This window comes from Toxotes jaculatrix, chromosome 23 (genome assembly GCF_017976425.1).
Source record: "Toxotes jaculatrix isolate fToxJac2 chromosome 23, fToxJac2.pri, whole genome shotgun sequence".
Lineage (NCBI taxonomy): Eukaryota > Metazoa > Chordata > Actinopteri > Toxotidae > Toxotes > Toxotes jaculatrix.
Genome location: NC_054416.1, coordinates 1,434,440 through 1,445,000, shown reverse-complemented (window position 1 = coordinate 1,445,000; position 10,561 = coordinate 1,434,440). Strand labels below are relative to the sequence as shown.

At 46.1% G+C, this 10,561-nt stretch overlaps 1 protein-coding gene across 1 annotated transcript in view; it reads right to left on the bottom strand.

Moving 5' to 3' along the window:
- Nucleotides 1–2,115, bottom strand: part of trpc5a (transient receptor potential cation channel, subfamily C, member 5a) — a 39,607-nt gene extending 37,492 nt beyond the window's left edge. The window contains 4 exon segments of the mRNA XM_041031157.1: nt 530–582; nt 585–779; nt 1,056–1,158; nt 2,083–2,115. Coding sequence (XP_040887091.1) covers nt 530–582; nt 585–779; nt 1,056–1,158; nt 2,083–2,115 — 384 coding nt within the window.
- Between the last annotated feature and the right edge of the window lie 8,446 nt (nt 2,116–10,561).

Sequence of the window (10,561 nt, the reverse complement as noted above, 5' to 3'; positions counted from 1 at the left end):
CTCACCCCCCCTCCCCCATCTCTACTTGCTTATGATTCTGAATCTCTCTCACTTCCTCTGAATCTCTCCTCATCAAACCCTCTTAACACCTACACATTAACCAAACTGTGCAACATGGTCTTACTCTCTCTCTCTCTCTCTCACACACACACACACACACACACACACACACACACACACACACACACACACACACACACACAGAAATGGCAGGCAGACAAATACACTGTCTGTCTCTAAATCCTATTTCACAGTGTGTCCTATGAAACGAGCTGTTTAATTTTCCTTCTCTCAGCAGAATGTGGCACGGAGCATTACAATGAATGGATGTACTACACATTATCACACACACGCACACACACACACACACACACACACACATTAAAATGGAAAAATACACACAAGCGCACATTCATGGATGAGTGAATGCAAACACGTGTGTGCATGAATGTGTCTGGATGCAACAGATTAACATACATCCACGGAGCTCTGTCTCTCTCTCGTTTGTTTAAACACACCACACACACACCTGTTTCTCGCCGCTGGGCCTCCTGTGGGACAGCAGCAGCTCCACGGCGCCACCACCTCCTTCCTGATGGCGTAGAGCAGGGCGTCGCCCGTGTGGATGCCGTGGTCGAGCAGCAGCTCCATGATCTCCAGGTTCTCGTTCTCGATGGCGATGAGGAGCGCGCTGCGGCCCAGCGGGTCCAGACAGTTCACGTCCATGTTGTAGTAGACCTCCGCCTCACGAAGGGCTTGTTTGACGCCGGCATAGTCACCTGGAGAAACGAGAAGGACGGGTTGGCCTGGACTTATTTAGAAATACTAACACTAAAATTTAAACACAAGGACATGAAAACTGTACTGCAGTAAATGTGCCAGGTTACTTTTCATCACTGAAGGATTCTCATTTCAAAGTTTTCTTTTTATGACACCCTTAATATTCACCAGCGTTATTAACATGGTTTAACAGGTGAGACGATCGGCAGAATGAAGGGGAGGAGGGAACGATTATATGACTAATAAAACTAACGGATGGACGGTCGTGTTCGTACCTTTCTCCACAGCGGTGAGATACGCCCTCTCCTCGGCAGACAGCTCCACCTCAGCCCGGACGATCTGAAGCGGGATGCGGTCGCGGTACGGCGAGTATGTCGCCTGAACCACAAGACAAACAACAGCAACGTGAGGTCAGTCACTGTACATGTGTCTGATCCATTTTGAGAAGAGGAAAGATGTTAAAGGTCATGTTTTGTTTTCACAGAGAGGTCAGAGGTCAGAGGTCAGGAACAACAAGGGTTCGCTGCCTTGCTTGAGAGAAAATGTGATGAAGTTAAGGTTCGTTTTCTTGTTTCTCTCATCGACTTATGTGATGAGGGAGAAAGGAAAATCTGCTTTGCCCTGGAAGGTGCCGACGCACACGAGCTGGATCAGTCGCCTAAAGAAGCAGCTGTCACATCACTTCCTGCAGGTTCATTCACCCTCTCATTGGATGAAAACATCAAAACGCCAAATGGTGTTAAAAAATACATCAGAGACAGCGGAGTGACACACAGCTAACAGGCGTAAACTACAAATATTTGACTCTCGCTGTTTGGTTCTGGGCTTAAACAGATTTATACGGCGAATAAATCAGCTGTTCGCTTTTTCACCAAAACCAGATTCTGTCTCGCGTGAGCAGTCCGTTTCATGAGAGCAGACTTTTCATCTCATTTCATCTTTATCAGTCAGTCCTTCAGAAACAGAGTCGGCATCATCCATCATCACAGCGCACAGGTTACACACCAAAACATGAGTGTGGTGGTGAAGTTACGGTGGATGGCGTCGCAGGTGGAGGGTGGTGCACTCACGGGTGATTTCATTACTCAGCACTGTGAAAACAACAGGGCGATGCATCGACTGACAGATGTGAGCGTCACTCTCTTATTTTCCTGTGTCTTTTGTCTTTCTGAGGATCAGTAAGAGCTTCAGACTGTGGGAGCGAGGACATTTTCACATCTCAGGACGTGGTTTTAGCGTCTGCAGGACACGAATGTAAGGCCGTACAATGTCCTCATGAGTGTGTGTGTGTGTTTGACTCACCTTCTTGTAGTACAACTGCGTCATGGGATTCATCTGGCCAGTCTGGAAAAAGGAAAAAGAGCAGAGAGAGAGTTACTGATGTGAGGAAGACCAGGGAGAGGAGTCTGTGCTCAAAACACGCCAGTGACATATATATTTACACTCAACCTAAATTAGCAGTTTTACAGTCAGACTGTGAACCAGCACAGATAAAAGCCTCCGACCTGACGCAGTGAGAGACGCTGATGGACGGGCAGAGAGTCGCAGCGCTGCAGATTAGTGACTCTGCATACATTCAGCACAATAAACAGACCAAGGATGAGCCTCATTCCACAGAATTACTGTCTTGTTAACTCATGTAATCCTGAACCGCTGCTTCCTGGAGAACGTTTTCGATTTTGAATCCTGAAAAAAAGTCCTGGTCTGAGAAAACGTGTGCAAATGTAATAAAATGCGCAGGAATCGGCTCAGCTTTGCATCTGAACATCGTCAGTCACACGTGTTTGGAAAGTGAAACAGGGAGGCCGGGAGCAAACTGCACAGATGCTCAGTTCCAGCTGTTTCCTCACCGGTACAAACACCTGAGGAGGTAAATCAAAGCGCAGCTCGCAGAGTTCAGCATGTTCAGCTATGGATCGGTTTGATTCTGGGATCTGAACGATGTGAGAGGAGGTGGGTTTTGAAGGCCGGCTCCATTTTGGATCCAGCACCAGGATTTGTTAAGCTCTGATGTTCACGGATTTCTTATCACATGCAAACACAAATAACATAAATAACATAAATAACAACAATCTGCGATACAGATCTGCATTTCAACAAGGCTGTAGCTGGTTTGAGGGACGAGGCAGGGACGGAGGGAAATGCTGATGGAGCACACAGATATTTTTGGAGGCTCTGCCACTCTGAACATGAAGAATTAAAAACACAAACACTCTGTGCCCTCCTGTTTTTGGATGGAGGATGTGTGTGAACAGGCCTGATTTTACAGCAGTGGGAAGGAGAAACAGTGCGAATGCAGATGTGACAGAAAGCCCGGTGGTCGAAGCAGAATCCACCGCCTGTCAGCGCTCGTGTTTTCTTCAGGTGTAGTTTCACAGTTTCTCTAAGGTGTGTAAAAATTAAGAACGCGGACACACGAGTTACAGATTCTGCGTGAAACCTTGTCAGTTATTTTACAATTCACAGAGGATCTGTCACAGATACACAGTTTGTGGAAAACCGCATCGTCATCGTATCTTTAAAAGTTTCTAAACATGTTGAACTGTCTGAGTTTCCTTTATGCTTCAGTGCAGAGCGACTCTCTGCCCCAGATACTCACACACACACACACGCTGCAGCTAAACACACTTGTGGCTCTTCATCTTGTCCAGTTCGAACTCAGCTGACTTCTGAGGAAGAGCGACAAACCACTGACAGAAAGATTCAGGCCCTGAATCCCAGATCTGACCGCAGAGCCGTGTGTGTGTGTGTGTGTGTGAGAGAGAGCGATGCAAATGTGCTGCTCCACTGACATTGTTGTCGTCTCAAAGTACTCAAGTTTGTAAGAGGAAAACGAAGACGTCGTCGCCGTCAGTGGCCCCCGTCTATCAACAGCTGACAGATAAATTAGTGCCTCCAGTTACCAGAGCTGTCAGTGAAGATCCTGCCTGAGCTGACAGAGGCAGTTTCCATGGAGCTCTGAGGAAAAGATGTTATCAGGGGTTATTTACAGTCAGAGTCAGATCCACAGTCTTCCCCAAAAAAACCGAACGTGTGTGAAAACTTTTACTCCAGCAATAATGAGGCTGATTAAACTCGATTAACCACCGAGGAAGAGACGGGAGGGTGAGCTGTGACCCCAGCATCTTGAATGTGTCTGACCTTTCTGTAATGAGCTGCAGTTTGCCATTTTAATTTAGCTGATTTATTTGCAGTGAGTGGATTCACGGCCAGGACGACCTCCAGCGACCGGCAGAGGACTGGACTGAAGTGAAGCTGAACCCGACGAGGTTTGGCTCGACCCGCCATTAACTGTGTATCTACACATCACACACATCCGATCCTGTCAATACATTTTCTAAACATCTAACAGATCAGCTGATTTCAGTCCACACACGTGATTCTGTATGTTTCAGACATATTTTATATTCATATGCTGCATTTCCCTTGTTTGTCTTGCAGGTTTTTTTTTTGTTGACAAATTATCTGTAAAACTCTTCATGGCTGTTCCGCAGCCAAGCAGTGCAGCTAATTATATTTTCATGTGAGATTTTGCTCTGGGAGCTCGCTCTGTGCTCGTACTCAATCTAAAGCCTTTTAAATCCCACTAAAAAATTCAGTTTTTGAAATTCCTGGACAAAAGTAAGAGTTCCTGCTTTGGATGAGTGAATGAACCTGAATGCAGACTTTGTGATCACTCCTCGGAGTTGCAGTTCTCTTTGTGGAGGTGAAAACACACACACCTGCTGAGTTTGCAGCACAGAGACACTCTGGGACTGGGATTCAAACCATCAACTCATTCTGCAGTGGACAAAACTGGAAGTGATAGAAATCTGCTCACGCCTGCACTTTGTGCTGCTGAGGGTCTGTTGATGCCTAAATGATGTGGATGAGATGAACCCTGCAGTGGCGTATGTGCAGCTGCTGGAATGCAGATGCATTTGAGATCTGCATAGTGAGGGAGAATTTGTGCTGACGGCTTTACAAAGCTCCACCGACTGGTACAGCAATGCAGATAAACTCCCTGCTCGCCTCCTATCTCACCCCATCGCTCCCACAAGTTTCTCACCGAGCACGAGTCTCTTCCTGCCTCCTGTTTGTCCTCTGATCACCTGAAGTTTCTCTGTCTGAGACAATCTTTTCATTTTTTTCCCCACATCCATCATTAATTTCCTGTCCATCCTGTTCCTCCACACTGCTCACCTTCATTTCCCTCCGGCCTGCACACTGACTCTCCATCTACCCTCGTCTCTCCTCTCCTGCCTTCCCCACCTGCAGTGTGTGCATGCAGCTGTTTGCAGCCTCTCTATCTTTCTCTCCTCCTTCTTATCTCTGCCTCAGAAATCTCAGTGGCCTGAACATGCCCGCCTCTCGCTGCCTGCATCTTTCAAATACTCTGCTCTATTTTCCGTCTCTTGTCTCTATCATTGGAAAAAAAACAACAACAAAAAACTCCATCTTGAACTCGCTGCTGCTCATAATTCTCATCTTGCCTCTCTTTCCGTCTCATTGCCTCTTCTTGCTGTTCCCATCTTGTTTTCCCCTCAGCTACAGCAGAAACAATTCTCTTCGACTCTCCACATCTGTCCCTCTCTCTCTCTCTCTCTCTCTCTCTCTCTCTCTCTCTCTCTCTCTTCTCCTCTTGCATTTTTTGAACAGTGGTTCTTGTTTACATGTCTCAATCTTCTTTAAATGCGCAGATCATACACTGCCCGACTGAACGGATGTGCCCAGCGACTCAGTCTCCAGGTGGAATGAGAAGATGAGACTGTGTCAGCTTCATACAACCAACCAATCCATCATGCTTCCCAGGACATGAAGTGAGCATGTAAATAAACATGCCTTGTTCACCTATGTGAATGGCCCAGTGTGTGTGTATATCAGAATATTTACAGGTAATGATTAAAACCTCACCCTGAGCTGCTGGAGAGGGAATAATTACAGCATAAAGCACTGAAACTTGATTTGTTGAATAAACAATAACAGCTCCAGGAGTCAGGTCTTTTATTTTCCTCTGAAACTGTCAGAGTTGAGCCAATTAACAGTGAAAAGTAAAACAAAGAGACGGATCCAAACAAGTGTCCGATCCAGCTGCAGGTAGAGAAAACGAATGGCTCCGGCTTTAAAGTCGCTGCATTGGTTGGCAGTGAATCATCGCGGGGATTTTATGATACTTGTAGTAGCTGTTAAAGACTTTGATGGACTTGGCCCTGAGCGTATTAATGACCTGCCTGCTGCTCTGACTTCCTGCCAAACTCCCCTCAGATCCTCCAACTGTGTTCTTTGAGCCGGATCTAAATCCAGGACAGATTTGGAGCGAGGAAGTTTTCACGTCTCCGCCTCAGCGCAGGTCGGCCAGCAGCAGAAAACACCAGCAGCACGGCGGCTCTTATTAGCCTCACCGTTCCTTCCTTTATCTTTTTTTTTTCTCCTTTTGTTTTATGTTCATTTTTAAATTCATCTGCAGTAGCCTTACTTTAAAGAACAGTTGTGGTTTTTTTTTTTTTGCAGGAGGAAGATGTGAGTTTAATGAGTCACATGTATCAGCAGCAGACATCAGAGAAACGTCTCAGAGCCAAACAGCAGCTGAAAACAGTGGAATAAGCAGAAAGTGTCCCGTCGTCTTCAGCCACTCAGCAATAAAGCCTGAAGGTCTGAGGAGAGAAAGTGCTGTGAGCAGAGCTTCAGAGCCAAGATCCTACTGCTCTTTATTACATGTGGGTGGTTCTCTCTCTCCCATCACTCACCCCCCCTCCCCCTCTAAAATCTCTCTCTTCTTCCAAGAACAAGTGCTCAGGTTCTTTCTAATGTTTCCCTCCAGCCTAAACACACTCTCATCCTTCACACATCTCCCCCTCTCTCTGTCACTCCTCTCTCTTTCTTTCTTCACAACTCTTTTCCCTCCATCTCTGACCACTCTGACCTCTCTCTCTCCCTCTTCCACTCCTCTGTTTCCTCCTTTCACTTCATCTCCGTCCTTATTCATCCCTCTGCATCTTTCCTGTCATCCCTCCATCTGTTCATTGTCCCTTCTTCTCATCTTTCTCTCTCCTTCACCCTAAATATCAACGACCTGCCGCCTCATCTTTTTCTGCTGTGATATCATCTCCCTCCATCTCTCCTCTCCTCTTCGATCTCCTCTTCCTCATCCCACCTAATCCCTTCATTCTTCCCAGAAATATTCCCACATTAGCGATTTGTCTCGCCCACTCCATCACTCCCAGCGTCCCTCTGGTAGTTTCTCTCTCTCCGTCTCACTCGCTCCCTTGCTAAAGTCTAATATGTTCTCAGGTTATAGTTTTTGTTAAATCCACTAATTTCCACTTTTAAAAAGTCTCTCTCTCTCTTTTCCTCCGTTTCTCTTCTATTTGTCTTTTTCCCGTTTTGCCTTTAATTTCACTCTTCTGTGTTACTCTTCCTCTTCTTGTCGTTTACATTTCCTCTCGGTTTCTCGTTCTCGATCTCGGCCCTGCTCTCGCATTCTCCTCACAAACTCAACCAGCTTCCCCACCCTCTTTTCTCTTCCCCCCATTCTCCCCCTCTCTCTCTCTCTCTTCCTCCATTCCCAGAGGACGGCCTGTCTTCCGCCCTCCCCTCTCTCCATCTTGCCCTTTTCCTCTTGTCTATAAAGAGAAGTGTTTGCATAAAAGAGAGAAAGAAGCCAAATACACTCTAGTTCTTTGTGATTTATTTAAACTATGTGTTTGATAATCTGATGAGCTTGTATTTACTGTATTTACTGTTTATGTGCTTGTATTGGACCTTTTTCAGATATTGAGATAAAACCATCGGATAAAAGCTCGGAGAAAAAATTACAGTTAAATATGTGGACAGAAAGCAGACTGAGCCAGAGTCGGTTATAAAGCAGCAATCTCTGCGGCTGCAGGAAACACACGATGCTCAGAGCAGAGGAATGACAGAGTGCCCAACCTGCGATCAGGTAAACATCACCTGAGCCTCCACGTCCTGCTGGGTGACGCCTGCAGGAGCGCAAAGACGCACGACTCCCCGTCCACAAAATCAGATTCGTCAAGGATTCGTTCAGTTGCACCAGTTCTACTTGAATATGAAAGAGTAAACTGTACAAGGACCGGCTAACCTCGTGCATTATTAAAAATATGTAATAATAATATATATTCAGAACAGAATTTAATATACTTCAGAAACGCAGACACTGAATTATGTAAATCTTAATAACCGGTGTTCCACAACCTTTGAATATTTAACAGTTTTACAGAAAGAGAAATAAAATTTTTATGGAAAAATGATTTTTTAAACTAAATATTTTGGCAAATAAGCTAAAAAAGAACAACCTCCTGCAGCAGCAAGGCCAGTTTCATAATGTGTGACATAATGAAATGAAATGACAAATACAGCCTCAGGCCAGAGGTAGAACCGATTTTCCTTTCTAATGAGAGCCACTGGAAGAAGGGAATTTAAAAAGGAGGGTCACAGATTACAGGCCGACACGCAGAGGAGAGAAGATGAGGAGGAAGACGGGGAGAGAAAATCAGAGCTTCAACACTTTCAGTTTTCATTCTTACAACTTATTCAGCTCCTTCTCAGAGATTAGACTGAGCCGAAACATTCGAACTTGGATGTGAAAAAGCTGTGAAACGAGTGAATGTCGTTTAAAACAGAAGATAAAGAAAACAGAGGAGGAAGACGGGAGGAGGTGAATCCTAATGAGCGCCTTCACCTCACGTTCAGGAGCGATAACCAGAGAAGAAGAGCAGAGCAGAGGGGGGATCTCAAATCTTAAACAGTCCAACAACTTCAACCCTCAAAAATCGAACCTGAGCAGCCTGAACGTGCAGAGCGGCAGCTTCGACGGAGGATGGAGGAGCACTGAGCGCAGGCCGCAGGGTCTCCCTCCGGCTGATGGAGGGGTTTAAGGCCTTGCCAGAAGCGGCAGTTCGGCAGGAAGAGGCACAGGATTCAACGCGCAAACAGGAAATCATATTGTTAACACGCTGCTGAGTGCACGTGCTGAACATGAACAACGAGTTCCTACGCTTAGCGAAGCAAACATCCGCGCCAGAGGAGACCGGACGCTTCGACTCTCACCGATCGTCACGTTCACACGGCTCCTTATAGCAGCTCACCTCCACACAAAACCAAAAATTAAATCTCCAGAACCAAAACACAACGACGGCGACTCCTCAAAGGGCTTCACAGAACATGTAAACAGTTTGTCTTCTCGTTTAACCTTCGTTTAACAGGACGAGTTAATTACAAACAAACCTTCATTTACAACCTGAGCCTGGCACCAGGCACAAGAAAGTGAGACCAGAGAGAAAATTCTGGCAAATAAAACTATGTTGGCAGATGATGCAATCCTTTGTTGTGTAACGCTCTAAATATAGAAGCAAAAGACATTCAGCATTTGGGGGAGAGGAGACCGCCAGCTGAACTGAAAATATCTCAACCCCAGCGATACCTAAAATCCTGGGGGAACCTCTGCCTCCCTCCTGTCTCCCTTCGCCTCTAATCCCTCTATCCCCCTCTCTTCTCCTCCATCCATCCCTCCATTCTTCCCTGCTCCCGCTCTCTGGTTTCATTTCACCGTGACTTATTTCACCCTCTCCCTCAGCTGCTCCGTCCATCCTTTTCTCTTCTAATCCCACTTTTTGTTCATCTTACTTCTTCTTTCCCTCCGGTACGCCATGTTTTGTAATCTCTCCGTCTTCCAGTCCTTCAGGCTAAACTATCCTTCCATCACTCCTTCCTCTTCTTCCTCTCTCACCCACTCTACTTCTCATCCTTCTTTCACTTTGATTTCCAGACTTTTATTCGACCTCTCTTCTTTCTCCATCTCTCGTCTCGTCACCTCTCCCCCCGTCACCCATCCCGCCATCTGTTATCTGTTCCCTCCATCCCTCACCTCTTCTCCTCCACCTTTCTGTCTTCTCATTCATCTCCGCTGTCATCCCCTCCCTCCATTCCTCATCTCGTCCCCTCATCTGTCCTGCTGTCCCCTCTTCTCCTCTACCCTCCTCCTGACATTTATCCACCTCTCCTCCTCTTCCTCTTTCATAAATCCGTCTTTCCTCCCTCTGTCATTTTTATGATTCATTCCAGAAATCCTTAGCTCATCCTCTTCCCTCTTGTCTTCTGCCCTCCACCCTCTTCTGCCTCATCTTTCCTATTCATCCATTCATCGTCTGTCCTCTCGTCCCTTTCAGCCAGTGTTTGATTTAATTAACATTCCTCTCCTCCTCCTCCTCTCCCTCCTCTCCCTCTGCCTCCACTGCTATTTCTTACATTTGATGCATTTAGCGGAGGTCACAGCACTCAAGCTAAACATGGCTCACAGCAATGTCACTGTTTTAATAAACAACAAACAACAAACAGCAGTGAACAACCAAACATTTGGTCTGACACAGGAGAGGCTGAGCAGCATCGTCACATCTCTCCGCTCTAATTTAAACTCTGCTGCAGCTGAAGGAACTTCTGTCAGTCTGAGCCAGCGAGTCACAATGATTAAAACTCATCTGTTTATTCAGCTGAACGTCCCCGATGTGAAAAGTAAAAAAATAAGAAATAAAATCCTGGCAGTTCTTCAGCTGGCACAACAGAAAAAAAAAAGGAAATGTCTGATGCTGGTGGTGAGGACGCAGGACGAGTCCTTTGTTAAGCTGCCATGATTAGAAAGTGAGAGAAACTCGGTAAGATTTAAAAAACATGGACATTTGTGTGTTTTGAGCTGCAGCACGTGTTGTGTTCATGTCCTTACAGTAGGCAGCAGGACACTGAAGACAGATACGCAATGTAAGGCCTGCACAGAGCGGTCGGGCTCTGA